This window comes from Clupea harengus, chromosome 4 (assembly GCF_900700415.2).
Source record: "Clupea harengus chromosome 4, Ch_v2.0.2, whole genome shotgun sequence".
Taxonomy (NCBI): domain Eukaryota; kingdom Metazoa; phylum Chordata; class Actinopteri; order Clupeiformes; family Clupeidae; genus Clupea; species Clupea harengus.
In genome coordinates, this window is record NC_045155.1 from 31,189,422 (window position 1) to 31,211,346 (window position 21,925).

At 46.8% G+C, this 21,925-nt stretch overlaps 2 protein-coding genes across 2 annotated transcripts in view; one reads left to right on the forward strand and one right to left on the reverse strand.

Annotated features, from left to right (window-relative positions):
• wrap73 (WD repeat containing, antisense to TP73) overlaps positions 1-13,793 on the reverse strand; it is a 23,498-nt gene extending 9,705 nt beyond the window's left edge. Inside the window, exons 1-6 of the mRNA XM_031567045.2 lie at positions 13,688-13,793; positions 12,773-12,874; positions 12,501-12,653; positions 11,805-11,921; positions 3,039-3,111; positions 1,618-1,721 (exon numbers count right to left, since the gene is read on the reverse strand). Coding sequence (XP_031422905.1) covers positions 1,618-1,721; positions 3,039-3,111; positions 11,805-11,921; positions 12,501-12,653; positions 12,773-12,841 — 516 coding nt within the window. The 5' untranslated portion in view covers positions 12,842-12,874; positions 13,688-13,793. The remainder of the gene's footprint in view (positions 1-1,617; positions 1,722-3,038; positions 3,112-11,804; positions 11,922-12,500; positions 12,654-12,772; positions 12,875-13,687) is intronic.
• Positions 11,959-21,925, forward strand: part of tp73 (tumor protein p73) — a 39,187-nt gene continuing 29,220 nt past the window's right edge. Inside the window, exons 1-3 of the mRNA XM_012840919.3 lie at positions 11,959-12,114; positions 18,799-18,894; positions 19,116-19,266. Coding sequence (XP_012696373.1) covers positions 12,083-12,114; positions 18,799-18,894; positions 19,116-19,266 — 279 coding nt within the window. The 5' untranslated portion in view covers positions 11,959-12,082. The remainder of the gene's footprint in view (positions 12,115-18,798; positions 18,895-19,115; positions 19,267-21,925) is intronic.

The window sequence follows — 21,925 nt, forward strand, 5'->3', positions numbered from 1 at the left end:
CCCTTTAAGAGACTACCGTAGGCTAAGTGTAGCTGTCATCATACTTTTCAGTCTTCGGTTGCTGATCTGCCGTTGACTCTTGCCTTCTCTCCCCTCTTTTCACGCAATTGTTTTGTTGCATTTGCTGCACGTCGCGATGTTTGAATATTTTTGTGCGAAATACAGCCACACTTTTGACCGTTTACCTTTCGGTATTTTCTCTGTTAAAAGGTTGATGGCTAGTTCTGTTTGTGCTTGCTCTGTGAAATGCTGCCTGCTCTTCACTGTCATAAGACTGTTGCTATGAAAACACCAATGAGCGTGAGCGACACAGGACAAAGTTTACATTGGGAGCTGGGGCAGTTTTACATGTGCCCCGCGGAATCTGCCTAGCAACCGTTTTCAATTGGCTCAGGCACCGAAATGAAGCACCGAATTCTGCGTTGCATTTCGGTCCGGGTAGGTACCGGTTGTATTGGAACCGGTTCCATATTGGTACCGGTTCTCGGTACCCAACCCTACATATAAAAAGACAGGAAATGGAGTTGAGTACAAGAAATGGCTGTATATCTCCCTTAAATAACCAAGGTGAGGTAAGGCAGTTAAGGCAGGCTTCCACAGAAATGTGAAATCACACACTCACAGAGTGAAAACTGACCACATATGTGAAACTGTTTGTGTGTGTGTGTGTGTGTGTGTGTGTGTGTGTAGTAACTGAGCTCCCTCTCTCTCACACAGACACACTCACAAACACACACACACACACACAACCCTACACCAGTGAGATGAGCCGGCTGACAGTCATCATTTAGAACTGATTTACTCACTGATGATTTACATGGGGGATTTTCACATTAGATCACGTAGCTCTGCCTTCAGATACACTACTACCCCAGACACACCAACACATCACAGAAGACGTCAACCATAGTTAGGACAGAAGGCCTGTCCGCTTCATTCACTCGCCCAGAAGACCTCAAGCGTTCGCTCAGTGCATGTTTGGAAGAGTGTTTGTGTGTGTGTCCAAGTATGTGTTGTGCATGTCTGTGTGTGTTTTGTGTATGTGTGAAAGTGTATTAAAGTGTGTGTAGCTGACCCTGATGGATCAGCTGCCAAGATATGGCTGTAGGTGATGGACATTTAAATTGCATAGATTAATTAATCATTTTTATTTATGAGTTTGTGATATCATTTGTTGGTGTGCAAAGTTAATATCCATTTGCTGGTGGATTTAATGAATTTGTGCGTTAGTCTGGTGACCCTTTGTGTCACGTGACCTTACCTGGTTACATGACCTGGAAGGGCTCTGGCACATCGGACTCGAAAGACTGAGAGAACACGCACTAATTATGTTCCCAATCAATCTACTGCTGGTTTCCAGGCGAACACGGTAATGCGCTTACATATCTGTACTATGTTTTAAATGGAATATGTATATTTGTTTGTGATTGCTATGTGTATAATTTGGGTTTGTTTGGTTTGTTGATTGTTTGTTCGTTTGTTTGTTTGTCTGTCTGTCTAGTTTTCACGGTGTTCCCGACAATAAATAAGAAAGAGTTGGACATCAGTATGAAGCGTGGAGTCATGTTTATGAGTTAAAACCAGCGGGTAGTTACAGTGTGTGTGTGTTTCGCTCACCCTCAGGAGATGCCAGTCATCACAGACAAACACACTGATGTAGTCCTTGCAGTCTCTCCGCTCTGCTAAAGCCATGTAGCGCCCGTCTGTGCTGAAGTCCATCCCTTAAATCACACAGACATATTTAGGTTAGCACACTGACAAGGAACACGTCTGTAATCTAAAACACTGAATAGTCTTACCATGTACAGAAAGAAGTGGATTTTTCATTCTAGATAGTTATTGAACTGCACATTCTGAACAATTCATTCTGGTTTCTGGAATCAAACATTCGATCTGGAATTCTAGAATCATATGCTAAAGAATGAGATCTGCGCCTTGGATTTCCTTGTAAGGGACAGTGACAGTGTTTGAGAAACTACCGTTTGCCATTTCTGCATTAGTGATCATGTATCTACTAAGCAATCTCTCGTCCTACTCAGCATGTCTCTGCCTACCTACGAGCTTTCAGGAGCGTGTCCGTCAGAGACAGATTTATAGAGCACTCCCGTGACCACGCCATACATTTCACCTTATTTCATGTCAACTGTCACACACACACACACACACACACACACACACAGACACGCACATGCTCACACACACACAGACACACACACACACACACACACACGCTATCAGGTGGCTCCAACCCAAGAGGGTCAGGAGACGTCTCAGCCGCCCTGACTGTGAGTGTCCAGCCGTAAGTCAGTGTCACGGCGACAACAGGGCTATGGCCAGAATGTGCCATTTATTACGGGACAGTACAGCTGACAGCACTGACACATAGCTGGCTGGGCACTAGCTGCCATGTCAGTGGAGTGAGTGTGTGTGTGTGTGTGTGTGTGTGTGTGTGTGTGTGGAGGGACGCGAGAGATTCACAAGCACCTGGGGTCAACGAGGTGCTATCCCCAAGTCTCTTTTTATCAAAGCGAAATCAACACCGATGCCGCTGAACATGCCCGCCTGCGCGCACACACACACACACACACACACACACACACACACACACACACGCACGCACTCTCTCTCACTCATCAGTGACATTATATCTCTCTCTCTCTCCCTCACACAAACATTAATCATCGTATTTTGGACAGCACCCACAAACACCTCACGCACACATGTACACACACACGTACACAAACACACACAACCTTGTCATCCTCTTCAGAAAACAGGCAGGAACATTTACAACCCTCATTCACTCTTCACACGCACAGCCCACACACTTAAGCGCTCTAAAAGCACACCAGGTCTCATCTCATCTCTGCAGGCCGTTTTCATACATATCCAACAGTCAACAGTAATACACCCACAAACAAAATTACCAGGCAATAATACACACACACACACACACACACACACACACACACACACACACACACACACACACACACACACACACACACACACACACACACACACACCTTTCACCTTACCTTTCTGGCAGGCTTTGGGGTACTTGATGTATGACACTGATTTGTTGCAGAGGGACCAGACGGTGACCCGTAACTGAAAGAGAAAGACAAACACACGGTCCATCACTCACTCCGCATCTGAGCTATTCCAGCCGTCTCTGCCGCCACTCAAAACTGGACCTTGGCCCTAAACATGCGCTGTGGCTGGCACTAGGACCCTGGGGACATGTTTCAACAGCAGACTATTAATAAGACCTCAATCAGCTGAACCCTAATGAAGCCAATGAGAGCCTGCTGTCTCACAGATCCCCCTTCATTCAGCAGGCGGCCGGGGAGCTAATCCCAGAGCGCTCCCCACGACATGGCACTCAGACTGGGGTAAGGGGGCTCGAGCGGGGTCCCCTCTCTCACCACAGTTTTCACCACCCCAGTGTCATATTCGAGAAGAGCCCAAAACCCTGTGATTACAAGTTCTTTGATGAATCCTTTTAGAACGGTTCTGGCTATTAGCATTCAAGGAGTACATTCTTTCAAACCCTTCTAAGGGGTCGGACGTACACCACATTTCAGTTCTTAGATGGGAACAGTCTGCAGCATGGCTTTTGCTACTACGACTGCTACACCACTGCACTGGAATGTAATGGAGGAAATAACCATTTCATAACAACGGGGACCAAACTGACTTGAAATATACACTTACTAGCAAACGATCTAGTCTAGGTGTTGAAGACGGCAGAATAAAGTCAAAGTGTTTATTGTCGCATGCACCAAATTGCTTTAGCACAGCAAAATTCTTAAGACTTGGCAGCCAACATCTACGCAGTAGACGGCATACAGATAACAAAATAACATATACCAAAAATAACATATAACACTATGACATATAACAAGTAACAACAAAATAATGAATCAATGGTGTGATCTGGAGAGTGATAACAGGCTCCATGCCCGAATCAAGAGGTCATCGCCACCTCCACTTAAACTCCAGCCGTGCAGCCGAGCGATGCGCTTTAAGATCTTCACACAGTGGCCCTCTGTACAGCAGGAGAAGCAGCAGCTGGACAGGCTTGAGTGTTCAGGGGCCCCGTGGCCCTAAGGAGACATGCTGAAAGCCTTGAGGGCTGCCATGATGAATTGAAGGACTTGCGGTCTGGGTGCTGAGGTTTCACAGAGCGGCAAACCCAACCCAGAGGCTTTTTTAGTGGGCTAATCCGCCCACGGCCCACAGGAGCTATGCCAGCCCCTCTCCTTCACCCCCAACACCACCCTCACCCCACCCCACTGCCCACAGGCCCAGTGGAGGGTTACACAGCAGCTATGCCACCCCCCCCTCTCCTTCCACACGCCCAACACCACCCTCACCCCACCCCACCCCCCGTGCCCCCAGTCTTGGCTTCCACCCCAGGCCGCCGTGTTGCTACATAAACAACGATCAAAATATTAGCCGCCGCGGGGTGCCGTGCCGCGTCCAGCCTGCGAGAGTGAACAGCACCAGCTGGGGAGGCGAGATGGTGGCGCTGGAACCCGACCCGGCCCGGACTAAACCACATTAAACCGGTTATCGGGCCGACACGACATAAACAGATGTACCAATTAAAACCGCGAGGCCCGGAGATACACACATCGGCAGGGGTTTCCACACGGAGGGCTACTGCTCTCCAACACATGCCTGCACCGCCAGCTCCACGGCCATTTACAAGTGCAGAGAGCGTACGATCGTCTGAAGCAGCATTATCCACGGAGATAAAGATAGAGCGCATGGATAGCTCAACAATAGCAACTTAGGACAAGGTGGAAGTCGGTTAGTGGCGGCCGGCAATTTTCCCATGGAAGTCTGAATCATTGAATCTAATGTAAGAGTTAGCAGCAGTGATTTGTGAAATGTCTGTTTAACCGAGAGATATGTGACGGTTTATGTTTAACTTCAAACTAAATCATTCTACAAGAAAACAAGTCTCTGTAACACCACAGCTGTATGCAAACAATTTGGAGACTAAACACAAAGTTGTGGGATGACCCATGAGAGAGTCCTGTCAGAGACCTGTCGCATCGCTTTAACATGACTCACAGTGGTCGGCTCTCAAGACAATGGGCCAGGAACAAGAGCATGGACACACACACACGGCTAGGAAACCATGAGTGGATACACACACACACGCCAGGTCAGAGAAGCATGAGTGAACTCAGACACACACCAGGCCAGAAAAGAAACAAGTGGACACACACACGGTCACAGGAGGGGTAAGAGAACACACATGTACCAGGGCAACAAGGGGCATCTGGCCCTCTGAGAACTGTCCTCAAAGGTGGCGGACACACTGAACCCACTCACCCAACACCCAAACAAGCGGGCATGCCAGCGTGCCAGTCTCAACATCGCTCATGAGCCCCACGCGCATAAAGTGTGTGTGTGTGTGTGTGTGTGTGAGAGAGGTGTTTTATGTATACCTATCAGCCTTTGTCCCGTGACAAAGCATGAAAATGACATGCTTTCTAAACACCCAATAGTAAAGTGGATACGTGCATTTCAAGCCCTAAATGAGTCCATTATTATCATTTAACAATCATAATGCTTCATTCCGGGAACAAACGGACAGACAGACAGATGGACAGACAGACAGACAGTGGAACACTCTCCATGGAAACATAAACTTCATTCTAAAGCCAAAACAGATGTCAGCGTCTGACACTGGCATTCCACACAGGTAAAATCGAAACGTCGGTGTGTGGGGAACGATGAGACTTCCACGCTAGAGACGAGAGGGATTACTTGCTGCTCCATATAGTAGACGTGACAATGTCACAACACGGATGCCATGCAACAAGCTCTCCACAAGCTCAGCTTGTGATCAATTCAAGGCCTTTATTTTACTGCAGAGGTAAACCTATCTATTTGCGTGCGTGTTTGAGTGTGTGTGTGTGTGTGTGTGTGTGTGTGTGTGTGTGTGTGTGTGTGTGTGTGTGTATATACTGTGTGTATATACTGCAGTCTTATCGTGCGGGGGAGTTGAATGCTATTGAATGCTGAGCTGAAACGTCTCTGTGCTCCAGGCCAAGACTCCAGTGATGTTTCACTAAAGAAATACGGCCCTCCACAGGTGACAAAATCCACCGGCCACAAAAGCCAACGTGTGAATGTAACCGAGACCACCAGCCACTGTGTGGCCTTGGAAGGGGGATATTAATGTGTGTGTGTGTGTGTGTGTGTGTGTGTCTGGATATTACTTTCACCACACAGGCCATTCATAGATCATAAAAAACCACCCTCTTCAATTGACGTCAAGGCATAAACAAAAACAAATGGCCTTTAATCATTTGTGTAACTGACCTATAGCATAACAAGAGGCAGATGACATTTCATTTCAGACATTTCTCCCACTGTAGAAATGTGAAGTTATATGTGTGTACGCAAATAGCCTACAACACCTCTAATCACATTCTTTTCTGCTACTGGAACATAAATTAAGATAATAGTCTATCGGAAACCATGGTACTTTATACCATGGTTAGCACACACTTGCGCTATGCTTTATTCCACCATTTATTCCACCATTCACTGGGTCATTTCTGAAGTTACAGCCTAACAGCCGTTACTTTAGGATGCATGGTTGCCAAGCGAACATTAAATCATCCTTCTACTGACCCTGAGCTTCATAAAATCACTGCGGGCTCAACCCAGATAAAGTATCATGGTGCTAAAAGTGACTTCATTTGTGCCACATGTTGTTTCTCTATGTACTTTATGTGCTTCACTGTACGTTCCATTAATCTCAGTTAGTTAGTCACAAATTAAATAGAGATACGTATATGTGTGTGTGTGTGTGTGTGTGTGTGTGTGTGTGTGACGGTCAAAAAAACTGAAACAGATGTTCAAGTGCAAATGTCAAAATGTAATTGACAATCAAGCCGTGATATGTGTGTATGTATTATGTGAATGTGTGTGTGTATGTATGTATGTATGTATGTATGTGTGTATGTATGTGTGTATGAACAGTATATGTTACTGAAAATAAGTCTTTAAATGAGATCTTCATGTTCTGCTTCCTCTGTAGCACTGACAGCTAATCTATCTGACCTCCACTCTCTCTGAGCCCCTCTCCAGGCAGACACCTGATGACCCTCAGCTGCCCCGTGCTCCTGGGGGGGCAGCTGCACCCCTGGGGGGGGGCTGTCTGCACCCCTGGCTGGACACGGGGGTTCCAGCTGTGCCTGGACATTATAATCCCCAAAATCCACATCCCAACCCCCGTCGTCACTCCACATACATCTCAACAACGCTATGGAAACCGAGTCAACAGGACTCAAAACACGCGCTGGACCGGTGCCTGCCATCGAGCCTCTGGCTTTGAAAGCTGAGAGGAGAGGAGACGTGAAGAGGAGAGGAGAGTGAGACTGAAAGAAGGGAGGAGAGGAGAGGAGAGGAGGGGAGAGAAGAGAGGAGAAGAGCGGAGAGGAGGGGAGAGAGAAGGAGAAGAGAGGAGAGAAAAGAGAGGAGAGGAGCGGAGAGGAGAGAGGTGATGAGAGGAGAGGAGAGGAGAGGAGCGGAGAGGAGGGGAGAGGAGCGGAGAGGAGCAGTGAGGGGAAGAGAAGAGAGGAGCAGAGAGGGGAAGAGAGGAGAGGAGCAGTGAGGAGAGAGGAGAGGAGAGGGGAGGAGCAGTGAGGAGAGAGGAGAGGAGCAGTGAGGAGAGGAGAGAGGAGGAGCAGTGAGGAGAGAGGAGAGGAGAAGTGAGGAGAAGAGCCTGATGGAGAGAGGAGAGGATGGAGGGCTGGCATTGCTGTAACCCTACTCCTGCTGGAGCACATGGACAAGAGAGAGCACAGTAGGTGAGCTATGCCCACTCCCCGCGCGCTGGCATCTAGATGGGCACAACGCCGAGTAAACCTAGACGCTGGAGCAGACACGCAGACACACACACACACACACACACACACACACACACACACACACACACACACCACCTGAGCAGGTCAACTGTGGGGTCAGAGATGATGACAGCTGCACTGCAGTGAGATGAGAAAGTGAACATCTATGCACATCATCATCATCTTCATCTTCATCATTTTAGTTCATTTCAAAGTAGTTGGTTCATGCGGTTGCACTGCACGGCACTACCTACATAAAGCACCCAGACAACGCTAGTCCCATCTAACAGAGCAGCGCCTTTTTTTTCAATGTACACACCTTTCGAGAGAGAGAAAGATAGAGCGAGCAAGCGAGCGAGCGAGAGAGAGATATGGATGAAACGCCACTGTGAGAGAGAGAGAGAAAGATAGAGCGAGAGAGATATGGATGAAACACCACTGACCTTATTTGAGCAACAGCATGGCCTGATGAGACGGAAGGCCTAATGTGTGTGTGTGTGTGTGTGTGTGTGTGTGTGTGTGTGTGTGTGTGAGTGTAAGTGTTAGAGAGAGAGAGAGAGAGAGAGACAACAGGAGGTAGAGACGCGACCGTCATCCAGTTGACTGGGAATCTTTACATAGACCTGTCTGTCAGCAGGGGATTAGGCTTACGCGTTCCACGTCCCCAAAACCTTTCCCAGTCCGCACGGCCCCGATTCTCCAGTTACACGGTGCATAATGCTCCAACGTATTCCTCCCGCGAAACGCCACCCGTCCCCCCACCACCCAGCCCAGTCCCAGACAGCGGCCAGAGGTGATGGATTGTCCCTGTCCAAACGATAAAAACTCTGGAAGCTGCTGACCATCACAATTTTCTAATAGCCACGTAGGGCACATGCTAAGAGTTAGCGAGCGGGATGGGGGGGGGGGCACACTACCCATGCCATCCCAGCTATGCCCCCTGCTTTAGTGTTAGCGGTGTAGAGTTCAGTACCGCCCTTGAGCGCGATCTGGAAACATTCTTAATCATCACTCATCCATCCATCGTGCGGATTAGACTTATGATTCGGGTACATAGTGTCGGCCCTCCGGCGGTAGCAAGCGGGTTAGGGGGAAGGCAGGCCGGTGGCTGGAGCGTCTCCAGAATGCACCCAGGCCTCTGGTGGTGGCCTATAAAAACCCCATCAGCCATTTCAAACATCGAACGCTAATCTGTCTGGTTTGGGCTCCATTAAATGGCTATGTTAAACACATCGCAAATGGTGTCAGCTTATCGTTAATATCGCCATGCAGCTCGCTGTCAAATGCCGGAGTTAGTTGGGGCAGCGCGTGTGTGTGTGTGTGTGATTGAGTGTGTGTGTGTGTGTGTGTGTGTGATTGAGTGTGTGTGTGTGTGTGTGTGTGTGAGAGAGAGACTGAGGCCAAGGCCGGCCTGATACTTCCAGCCTTCTGCTGACTGTGCTCCTGTGGCCTGCTCTGCTCAGAGTTAACATATCTGTAGAGATTATTTAAAATCCCAAACCCCACTCCAGTGGCATTGTCAGCTGTGGGAGGGGGGATATATTGTGACAGTGTACCCCCTACCACGTCTCACAGGCACACATACATACACACACACATACACACACACACCATGGGGTGGATATAGTGAGCCTGGATTCGGCCAAGAACACGCAAACACACTCGGACAGCAATAACACCGGGCAGCTGTTCCCTAAACAAGTTAATTTAGCCTCCTGTTTATGAGGGCAGTGAAACCGTAGTCCAACACACTCCCTGTCTGAGGCGGCCATAATGAAATACTGGAGAGGGGTGAAGGTGAGGTCAGCCTCTCAGGGACCCCCCCCACCCAACCCCCCAACAACTCCCCCAACCCCTACCCCTCCAGGAGCCTGCACCTCTCCAGCTCAACCTGAGGCCCTCGTCCTGGGCACCCTGCGAGGAGAATGTGCCCAGCGCGCATTAGTAACCACAGGTACCCGCTTATCCGAGCTGCTGTTTGGCAACCATGGGACTGCGTTGCCATGTCGATGTGCCTCTGCCCGCCCCCCCGTTCACGTGCCTTAAATGGATGACGAGGGAACAGGAGTGCTGAGAATATGTGTGTGTGTGTGTGTGTGTGTGTGTGTGTGTGTGTGTGTATGTGTGTGTGTGTCGTTTTAAAGCCTAATTTCCAGTTAATAAAAACACCGTCAAGAAGTAAGCTGAAGACGTAAACATGTGTACTAGAAATAGACGCACATTCCATGTTCTAACACTCTAACTAGGCGTCTTCCACAGCCCAAAGGGGCTTCTTTCTGGCTTCACTAGAGTTCTGTTTTGACTGTGATAATTGCGCTGTGGAGGACGTACCACTCTCTCTCTCTCTTTGACACACACACACACCACCTCATTCCCAGACACAGTTGTGCTGTGTTTCAGCACCTGTCACTGGTCAAGAGGAGTCAGGTTCAGACGCCAGGCAGCCCCGGCAATGGAACAGGGTCCAGAGAGTGAGTGTGTGAGTGTGTGTGTGTGTGTGTGTGTGTGTGTGTGTGTGTGTGTGTGTGCACGCAAGAGAGAGAGAGAGGGAGAGAGAGAGAGAGGACAGAGATGGGGGGTGCAATCCAAACAGACAGACAGCAAGCATACCGCCTTGTACCCCCTGCCACCAGCCCCCCACCAACTAAGTCACATAATACACCCTCTACACGGACAAATGCCCTTTTGCACACGTACAGGCAGATGTGTGTGTGTGTGTGTGTGTGTGTGTGTGTGTGTGCGAGTGTGAGTGTGTGTGTTAAGCAGGCAGAGCTTGCGTGAAGTAGTTCATCACTCCGGCATTTTTCCTGCTGGGCGTTTCAGACGGGGTTTTCCCCTCGGTGTGTGTTTGCATGGCGAGAATATCCAAGAGCATAATATCAGATACCAGTGGAATGGATTCTGTCTGTGTGTGTGTGTGTGTGTGTGTGTGTGTGTGTGTTTCTCACAAAGTTTCTCAGAACTAGAAATGGATATGCTCAGATACAATACAGTTCACCAATTGTTCAGACATGTCAACTCCAGTGTGACAATTTTTGACATATGTACTTCATAAAAAACAAAAGTCTTCTGCAGGAGCCATGTTCTCTAATAAAAGAACTATGAAGCCTCTGTGCCACTCAACTCAGATGGGGTTTCTGAAGAACATGGTCACTGAGACGGCAAGACCAACAACGGGCCTGGAGGCCCATCAGCCCAGGGAATCATGGGAATGTTAAGTCCCACAGGTAAGACCCTGACCTTTGACACCTGGGTTAGGTAACTTTATTTTGTGCTAGGGTGACACCTCTGTTTTTAAAATGATATCTATATTTGCAGTATGACACTCTAAGACACCAACTTTAGATAGGGAGTCTGAAGCAAGTGTTTCTGGGTTTGGAAAGTCACGATCAACTGCTGTTGTGTTCCAAAGTGTGGAACTTCTTGAGGTTCTAAAGTGGTCAAAGATATGGTGCATCTCCGTTCTTTAATACAAACAGTAGGGATCTGTCCAGCACACCAGAAGAACCAGCTGCCCTCCCTCTCTCCTTTGCCCCCCCCCAATCTTCTCCTTTGCTCTCCCTCCCTCCCTCTCTTCTTTCGCTCTCCCTCTCTCCTTCGCTCTCCCTCTCTTTCTCTCTCTAACTCCCTCTCCCCCTCTCCCTCTCCCTCCCTCTCTCCCTCTCCGTGGTGAAAGTTGCCAGCTCCATTGCTCCTGCAGTGCTGCACATGGCCACTAGAGGGTTAAGAGGAGCACAGGGAGCCACGGCGCTGCTGTTGAGCTATTTTCAGCACTTGACTTACGGGCAGCAACAGTTGACACTGGCCAGCCACGGCAGGGGGCCTGGGGTAAGGTTTAGGGGCAGGGGGAGGGGTGGAGGTGGGTTTTTCAGAGGGAGGAGCGACCCAGCGGCCGGTCCCTCCCTCGCTCGCTCACTCACGTACGTTGAACTCGGTGGTGTTGAGGATGTGGCGTCCGTCGGGGCTCCAGCGCGAGCACAGCAGACCGATCGAGCCCTCGTCAATCTTACAGTGCCAGTCCGGCTGCTCCAGAGACCACACCTGAGCAAGCCAGGAGAGAAGCGTGAAGCGTGAAGCCTGTTAGGGCACGCAACACACACCTGCTGGACTTTTGTGTTACTGTGTGTGTGTGTGTGTGTGAGAGAGAGAGGCCGAGTGTGCCGGTTAAAAACCCCAAACCTCTCTCATCCTCCTGTCACACCATGAAAGACTGGCGATGGCTTCCCCTGCAACGGTAAGCTACTCCTAACTGTTGGACTGTTTGACTTATTGTTGAATGTTTAGCTAATGTATCTGTACCTACAGGAACATAAAATTGCACAACTTTTCTTTCTAGGGATCTAAAAAAAATATATGTTGCACAGCCATGTTATACATGTAAACTGGCCTAGGACTTCCCAAACAAACTATAAGAGAATCTGACTGGCTTAAGCTGACACTAACACCTACATCATATTATATTCCTTTCCTCTACACTTGTTCTTTCTTTATTGGGGAACACAACAGAACCTCAAACGTGAGTACTAATGTTTTTGGGTGGACCCTCACACTACCTGGCTCTAATTTTAAGAGTGAGCTGTGAGGTGGATGAGGAAGAGGATGTGGCTGATCGGTGCATACCTGGACCAGTCCCCGCTTGTACATGGCACAGAGGATGAAGAGGGAGTCTGACGACCACTCCATTTGGACCACCTGGTCCAGGCAGGTGTACAGCTGCAGGATCTGTAGCGTGTTCACGTCTCTGATGACCAGTCGGTACTGCACGCAGGTCGCCTGTACGTACGTACGGGGAGCACGTGAAGCGCGGAAAGTTGATAAGGACATTATCAATTCTCCAAATATGCCTTTCAACATGAGTTAACGAACAATGAAGCGTGAAGAGGCTTTCTTACCAAGTACTTGCCATCGGGCGAGACGCGGCATAGCTGGTTGGTCTGCTTGAAGACCTCCGAGAAATTCATAGTCGCGAAGCTCACGTCCAAAGGCTCTCTTGGCTAAGGAGACAGAAAAGGGCCTTTTTGACAACCAGTGGCCTTATGTTGTAAACGTGTGATATATTCGCGTGTGGAGTATTTTCTACAAAAACAACGCCATAGTGTTGGCTTCACGCAGGAAACGACAACTGGGTAACCAAGACAACATCATAAACAAATCGCCAGAAATGCAACCAGCAACTATGAACGCTAGATGGGGTGGTGTGTCTGTGGCGGGAGTCAAAGTTCTTATGTCTCTGGTAGTAGCTGAAGCATGAAAGTAACGTGAGGGTTGCTACAAAGTGGTCAACCCTGACTCAACGTGATATAAGTTTAGCTCCAAGACTCGAACTTAAACTCAGCTGTTTCATTAATGTTACCTCAGCTGTACGCTACACTGAAGTTACCCTAGAAGCCTTCCTAGAGCTCACGAAAAATACCACGCAAGATTAAAAAGCTATCAAGGTAGCAAACGCGCTACTAACGTTAGATATGATATGTTCCATTCGGTTCCTAACAATGCATTAGCTGTAGAGCATTAATTTAATGCCATTAACAATGAAATAAGTTACGGTGGTTTAACGTTAGCTATACAGGTACGAGTCTGTACGGGCTGTAAGGTTTTGCTTCCACAGCTAGCAAGCTATCCCCAAATAGTCCACTACGAATTGGCTAACGTTAGCTAGCTTGATAGCTCTATCGTTGACATTGCCTTGGCCTGTGACCACCAGTTATCACATAAAGTTTCATCTCTCTCCCGTTAGCCAGAAACAAGACAAATCCTTTTGACAACTAAACGATTAACTTGAAAAACAACATGTAATGGAAACCCACATGACGTGATTAAGAGGATGTCTTGCTCAGGCAGACCATCTGGAAGCGAATTCAACGGATTCCGAATATCTATCTACTTTGTTGAGGAAGCGAGGTAGCTACGCTACGTCACTGATTGGTGGTCTTTTCATCCAATCAATGGCAGCTACTCTTCACAATCGCCCAAACCATACTTTTTAAGACATTTCACTGTAAATAGAAAAAATTGCTTATATAGAATAAAAAAATATATGGGCAAGGATTAGAATTAGTTTCCCTTTGATAAATGGGCCACCCTATAGTCAATGACAGCTGTTAACGACTGGTGAATCACATTATAAGGTTTGACAAAAAAGACTTCATTCAGGTAGTCTCAAATTATAGACTTAATGCAGACAGTTCACATATACTGCACTATTTTCTCATTATCTGTAAGGTTACCTGCGCCACTCCGTTTAATTTGGTCTCATTCACAGCATATCTACCCCCTAGTGAGTCGATACAATGTTTCCCGCTCATGTGCGCTCAAACGGCGGCTAACGCCTCCTCCTGTCACCCCTAATTCCCACAACCCACCCCTCCGGCTCTGCACAATCTCACACTCAAAAACTATTTTCCCTAAGCTGCATAATCAGGATATTCAGACAGCATTCGTCCTCTTCGTTTTCCTTCATACATTCTTGACTTCTGTTGTTCGTGAAATTGCACTGCTTACGTCAGATTGATCCTTATGGCTTGATCAGGAGATCTCTTAGCCTACTTGTTTCGGTTGCAAATGTCGAGTAATGTTAAGCTAATGTTTGGATATCATTTCTGACCTGGTGATTACTCTTGGATATATCGGCTGGGAAATATTAAGATACAGCTTTATTCTGGTAGGTAAATATGCCATGTCTTAAATTGTGTTCACAAGTCTTCAGGTCGATTTAGCAACTAAACTGATTGCTTCTCTGCAAGCCCCTCCAGGAGACTGTTTAACATGGATAATGTAAAGCCTAGGCTACTGGGTTGAGGATACTCACACTTCAATCTCCTGTGATTGCTGACTAAATAATATCAATTAGGCTTATTAATGATAAGCTACGTATAGCAACAACGAACATCTCTTTCATCTTACCATTGTCACTCAAATTCATCCTTCACAGTGATACTGTAGTCAGATGGTCGCTATAAGTAAAATCCCCTATTTTTTTTTTTTCAAATCAGTAATTCTTTGATAATTTAGCCTAGGCTAGTTAGAATTCTGAAATTAGGTCAGTTTAGTTGACTACATGTGGATCTTTGGATCAATGTCAACTGCAATGTCAATAGCTCGCATCATTTAAGCTGTTTTTGTTTATCTGTAAAAGGAAATCAATTTTTCTTTAAAGTGGTCAGAGTTCAGCGTGATATGATTTCTTTAGGAAAGTGGTCCACAGCTACTTGTCCACTGTGATAAGCGATGAAAACAGACAGAAAAAATAAATTGCACCATCTAACTACACTCGAACAGCCTTTGAATAGTCTAAGCTTCATGGTATCAGCTTTATTAGAAATTTTGACAGGTTGTATTATTATTGTTGTTATTATCATTATTCGTATTATTATTGTTATTATTATTATTTTTATTATTAATAATTTATAATAATAATAAAAACATTTGTTAGCTATAGGCTATACCGGATATGTTTAAGGCAAAAAATCTGCTGTTCATTCCTTTTCAGATCAATTTATAACAAAATGTCCTAAATCCTCTAATATGATATATTTCTGGAGTATAAAAATCGCCTTGGCCTACTGTCTATCGGAAAGGTAGATATATCATAAAAAATGTCGCACTTCGTTTGTTTCCTCTGATGCCACTGGGCTATTGTGTAATTCTTACGGGACAGGTGCCTAACGGGACGAATCACTGACACCGCCGTTGTCAAGGGTGCTGAATTTTCCCAGGCATGAAAATTGTGGACTGGAAATATTGCCATGTAAATACATAAAACTGTACGTATGGAACGTGTTCGCTATTAAATCAATTTAAAAGTATATCCCTAATAAGGTTTTCATTTGAAAATATTATTCTGTTTAAACGCGAGTTATGGATGCACCTGTCGTGACTGACCATGACTGACGCAGATACTTTATCTATAGTGTTCATACTTGATACAGCAAGCTAACAACGTAAAGGAAGGCCTCGTTGTGATACACCTTACACTCTAGGCTCAAATTCAATTCGCCGTTCGCAATCCCCAGTTGTCTATTTAATTGTGCTGGTACAGTGTTCTCATGGTGGTAGTTATCACGGGAATATAGTCTAATTTATTGTTGTCTCTATAAAATCCACAAGGAAGAAATACTGGCGCCTTACACACCAAGCTTTTTATTTTATTTTGTTGTTATTGTTATCATTATTAGTAGTAGGCCTAGTAGTAGTAGTATATTTATTAATATTATTATTATTATTATTTAATAGCTAGTGGCAGTTTTATTATTATTATAATTTGGGGTATTTGGTTAGATGTCGCTTGCTGAAAACCCATGATTAAAAAAACGTTGTGTGAGGACAAGATGTAGGTCAGTATAGTTCTCTCTTTGATTATTGTTAGGTGTACATAGAGCAAAGCGCAGGCCCACACACACGCTAAGTGTTTGTGAGTGGTGTGTGTGATCACAGGGAAGGCGTAACTCCTTTACACAGCATTATTTTAAAATATGCGGGCTAGAGATACAAGCCATCGCATCAAAAGACAGAAGCGAGTCGAAGACCACTGTAACTTTCTGTTGAGTCTGGATCTATATTTCAACCATATTTCCCTCTGTGTGGAGCGGAAATAGACAAACCTTTGCCACAGTTTTCAGAGCGACGGTCGCGTTGCTGAGGAGATGTGGAAGCGTATACACCAGGCACTCCCGGGGACGCGCAACCAGCAAAGCAGTTTTGAGAAGAGTAACTTTTGTGAAGGCTGTTTTTCATTTTGTATCCGCTACAAACGCTAGTTTAAAACAACGTTGTCTACCGTATATTGTCGACTGTTCATTTTGCAGAAGAAATTCAAAAAATTTCCTCAAACGTTTTTTCTCATGGACAAGCTCTCACCAACGACGGAGCTCAATAAAGCCTATTGCCTGGGCTAAAATAATAGAATGATTCATTTCTGTGGTTTGATAAGTATATTCTTTACTGCTCATCTACGGCAAGAGACGCCCAGTCAGCCACAAAGGGTAGGCCAAGTTGGAGGAAAATGCAAACGTAAAATCATTTCAAAATGACATATTCAAATTACAAATTCGCTTTTTCAGAGCCACTTGATTGAATGTTAGTGATATGAACTATGTATGTGAAATACGTAAAAGATGTCGATCAGTTTCCCTGACATGAAAATGATCACATACACTTTATTTTTTTTTTCTCTCTGTTGATAGCCCACTCATGGCAACAGAACAACAGAATAGTGCACATTATTTGCGCATGTGGTAAATTACGCATATTCTTTCGCTGTGGGGCGATTGAACATGTCGTGCATAATCTCATCATGTGTAACATTAGGTTTAAGATATTTCAGATAATTGCTTGACATCAGAGCCCGGCCCGAGCGTAAGCCATTTTTTGTCACCTGCGCATGCAGCCCATATTCGGGCAGGACCCTGTTCGGCAGTAGGGGGAGCAGTTACTCAAAAAGGCAACATGCTCCTCAGAGAGTTGGTGTTGGTTTTGTCATGGAAAAAATACATGATTCATTAGCTGCCAAGGTAGCCAACCTTTTCAAATATATAAGCATAACAGTATATCTGCACGTAGAGCTAATATCGCTTTGCCATGGCACACTCGTCTGTCTGCCTTCCATCTTTCCTTAAACGTATTGTTTTGCTGTGTAGTGTGTGCTTAAATATGTGTGTGTGTGTGTGTGTGTGTGTGTGAACGTGTGTGTGTGTACATGCACACATGTCTGTGTGTTCATTTGCATCTGTGAGTGGCCGAGAGTGTGTGTGTCGTCTGTGTTTGGCCCCTGGTGTGGTATTCTTGTTCTATAAGAGTACAGATTCGTCCTCCCATCCAGACTGATCAGTGAGCTCAGGAAGGGCTGTCTAGCCCAGCGTACTCCTCCAGGCTGAGTGTGTCTCTGGGGGAAGGCCGGGGCAGGTTAGGGCTTGCCATCCCAGTATCTCAGGGGCTGCTCATTGAATCATCTCTGCCTGGTGGGACAGCCAACAGTGCCGCTTCAGGTAGTGGGAGCTGGCCTCCACGAACCCTGTAATGTAACCCTACTCCAGACACAGTGTTGCATGATGAAGCCATTTTTATATGATGTGTTTTTGCCCTCCATTAAATCACGGGACTCTCTTAAAATTGTTTCTCAGTCCTTGGTCCGACCGTTGAAAGGGGTTCAGTGCTCTGTGTCTGTGTTTTTGCTTCTCGCCCCAAGGGGCTGTGAATGCAGCCTGCTACTGTGCTCACTGTCACCTCGTGCCCTAATAAGCCCACTCACTAGGCAGTTGACCTGTGTGTTGATGAGCTGGACGCTGGGGAAAGGCTAGCTAGATTGGTTATATTTGCAGGTACTGTCACACCGATGTGTTTAGAATGCTGTGGAATGAGCGCTCTTAAGAATATCTGGGTCCATCCAATATAACGTAGAATCTTAGAATCTTACACCATTGATGAACACATTCTTTTAGTAGAATGTTCAAACTCCCCTGCTGAAGGGTTTATTTAAGCAATAAGGTACGAGAGGCAGTACTGTATTGTCAATAATGTACTGTTCAAGGGTGTTGTTAGGCCCGACGTGAAGCTATAATATAATATAGTGATATATTAAATGGCTCTTCAGAATGTTCCAAAAAGTTCCGCTGATTTGAATGGTTATGTGTAAGTTCTATCATCAGACTCTATAATGGGTCAGGCACTGGACCTTTTTGCTAGATGAGGGCTAGTGTTGTTTCTGATTAATGTTCTATATGGGTTTGTAACATATCCAAAGCACTATTTTCTCAGAGTACACATCGTATGTACTGTCTATGATGCTGAATTTGTCATGTTCAAAGTTACTTTTAAAAGGAATTTTGAGCCTCCTTGGATTAAGGGGTTGGTGCTGGTTTGTACGTGTGTGTTTGTGTGTCTTAAATCATTTTGATAACCTGTGTGTGTGTGTGTTCTCCAGAGTGATCTGCCCGTCGGTGGATTGCCCCTCTGCTAAGATGTCCCAGTCTGCGACCGCTGATGACGGGACCACCTTTGAGAACCTGTGGAGCAGCCTGTAAGTTCCCCCACCCCGTCTCCATGACAACCACTGCATGGGACAGACAACAGATTCATACACACGCCAGATATAGTCAAAAACAGATTACTATAAAGACTGATGACAGTCGCTTTTTTTTCCAAATATGTTTGAAGTGTTTCTGCAAGTTTGTATGATCAGACAGTGCAGTCTTTCAGTGCTCTCTTCCCCCCTGCCCCCCCTCCCGCCCCCCCCAACAGGGAGCCAGACAGTACCTACTACGAGATGCCTCCGGGTGGTCACCCCGGTGGTCACCATGGGGACAGGGGCACCCCCTCAAACATGCCTGGCAACAGGGCAGAGGTCTGCATGGACGTCTACCATATGAGGGACATGAACGACAACGTCATGGTAAGACTGCAGAGGGGGGAGGAGACTGCATAGGGGGGAGGAGACTGCAGAGGGGGGAGGAGACTGCAGAGGGGGGAGGAGACTGTAACGTCATGGTAACAGGGGGGGGGGGTAAGACTGCAGAGGGGGGAGAAGACTGCAGAGGGGGGAGGAGACTGTAGAGGGGGGAGGAGACTGCAGAGGGGGGAGGAGACTAACGTCATGGTAACAGGGGGGGGGGGTAAGACTGCAGAGGGGGGAGAAGACTGCAGAGGGGGGAGGAGACTGTAGAGGGGGGAGGAGACTGTAACGCTGGAGGGCTAGTTTGGGGGGGGGGGGGCGCATCACAACGTCATGGTAAGACTGCAGAGGGGGGAGGAGACTGTAATGCTGGAGGGCTAGTTTGGAGGGGGGTGGCGCATCACATGTTAACAGCTGTACATTATCAATCCATACAAGGTGCTGGGGGAAAACACTGTCCTGTCACGCATATGCAATCATGTATGTCAAAAATAGCATTTTGACCAAAGGTCTTTGTTAGGCATCTAGAACACCACCTTCAGTTGTTTCAGTCAACTAGTCTACCTGCCTGATGCAGATCTGCTGGTTGAAATGCTGGCCATCAAATTCAAGTATTTCCGGTGTTACTGAAATATTTTGCCCTATTCATTTATTCAATGAATCATTTGTTCAATCAATCAATTAATCATTCAGTCATTTGTTGTATAATGGCCCCATGATTCCCCTGTGTCTCTCAGCATCCAGCTTCTCTTTGGGTAATGGTGGCCTTTCCCTCCAGACCTCTCCATATTCCCTCCACCTTTCCCTCTTCCGCCCGTCTTTTCCCTCTCTTCCGTGTAGTTTTCCCTCTTCCCGAGGTCTTTTCCCTCCCTCTGCAGCGTGGGCAGTGTGCTGTGGGGATTAGGTGGGAGGGTGTCACCTTAATTAGGGAGCAGTCCCACTGGCCCTGAGCAACAAGACACCTGCTGCCTACCCATCTGGGGCAGAGGGAGAGAGAGGGAGGGAGGGAGAGAGAGAGAGAGAGGGAGATATAAAGGGAAACAAGAGAGAGAAATAGAGGGGGGGGTAGAGAGAGAAAGGAGAGAGGGAGATAGAGAGAGGGGGGGAGAAAGGTAAGAGAGAGAGAGTGGATTGGGAAGGAAAGATTGTTGTTTTTTTGTGTCTCCTCACACTGACTGTGGCTGGATGTGTAAATGTTTCTGCTTCAGAAAGTGCTCAAATGTTCATCATTTATATCGTTAAATCAGATATATTTATTTTATATTCAAAGGTTGTGCAAATGCGGAGGTAACCCCCTTGGTGTAATTTAAAGCTCAATATTTCAGACTTAAACCTAAATATATCATGTAAAAGATTTGAGATATAAACATGTGAAAAAGACCTACAATTAAATGTCTTTAATTAAATTAGATCAAAATTCTGACAATTTTCATTGAAACACAGCTGGCCAATATCGCACGGTACTTGAGATAATTTTGACATGGATATTCTAAAGATTTGTTGAGAAATTGCTACAAATAGATACATCCATTGTATGTACAATACAAACAAAAGACAACATTTGAATTAAAAAAAAAGAAATCTATTCTATTTCTAAAATGTATTTATCTGTGTTGTTTTGTTGAAATAAAAAGCTAAAAGCCAAAGGTAAAAGCCAAAGCTAAAAGCGATCTATGGAGTATCTCTATGTTCGATGCGGTTACATGTGCTGCAAACTCTTTTGACTTTCACTTCATTCTTTGGAATGGCAGCAAGTTTTCTGTATTTGACAGAGGCCCTTGTCGACTGATATGATGTGATGGAGGAAGTCCTTGCGCACTGAGTGTTGACGTGGCCAAAGGGAAGGTTAAGGTCCCCCCAGCCCTGCTCTGATAAGCACAGCGTAGATGAGGTGAAGTTCAGGTGAAGTCGGCTGAGATGTTGTGGTGACCTCCTGTCCGATCCCCCGGGTAATTAACCAATCTCGGTCGGCAGCCATATCTTGTGACATTACGACTCCCCCGAAATGGATTCTGTCACGCGACACAGAACGCTGGCGTTCCCTCATTCGGGTCAATTCTTCCTGAGCAAAGGTGCAAAAGTCTAAATCGATTCTCACCTCGATCTCGCCCCTCCTCTCGGGCTGCCGGGCGCAGTCCGGCTCGTCGCCTGGGCAAGTCTGGGCCTGCAGGCCGGGTTAATGAATAGTCATGAGGGGCTGGGAGAGGGGGCGGAGCCTGTTCTGTTGTTAGCTGCAGCGGCGGCTGTGTTGAAGGCCGAGGGCTGGGAGCGCTGGAAGTTAAAGTGAGCGTGCTCAGTAGAAGTTCCCTCATCCCACCCCAGCCGCGGCACAGCACGGCGCGGCACGGCACGGCACAGCGGTCACCAGCCAGCTTCCAGCCAAGCTGCACACATTTTACACGCAGGCACTTAGAGGGGCAGCCCCGCAGGGGTCCATAGCTCACCTGAGCGACGCCAGGGTCACATGACGTGGGTGGTGGGAGGGCAGGCGGCCGCTCCATCCATGGAGATGTGCCCATAGCGATGCTCGCCACCCGTGGCTCAACAGGACGCCTCAGTACGGTAGGGACACGCACACACACCTTCCCACACCAGGGCTCAGTAACACTAGGCTTTAGTTACTCACTTTATTTACTCACTATTAGGGTGGCATTAACTT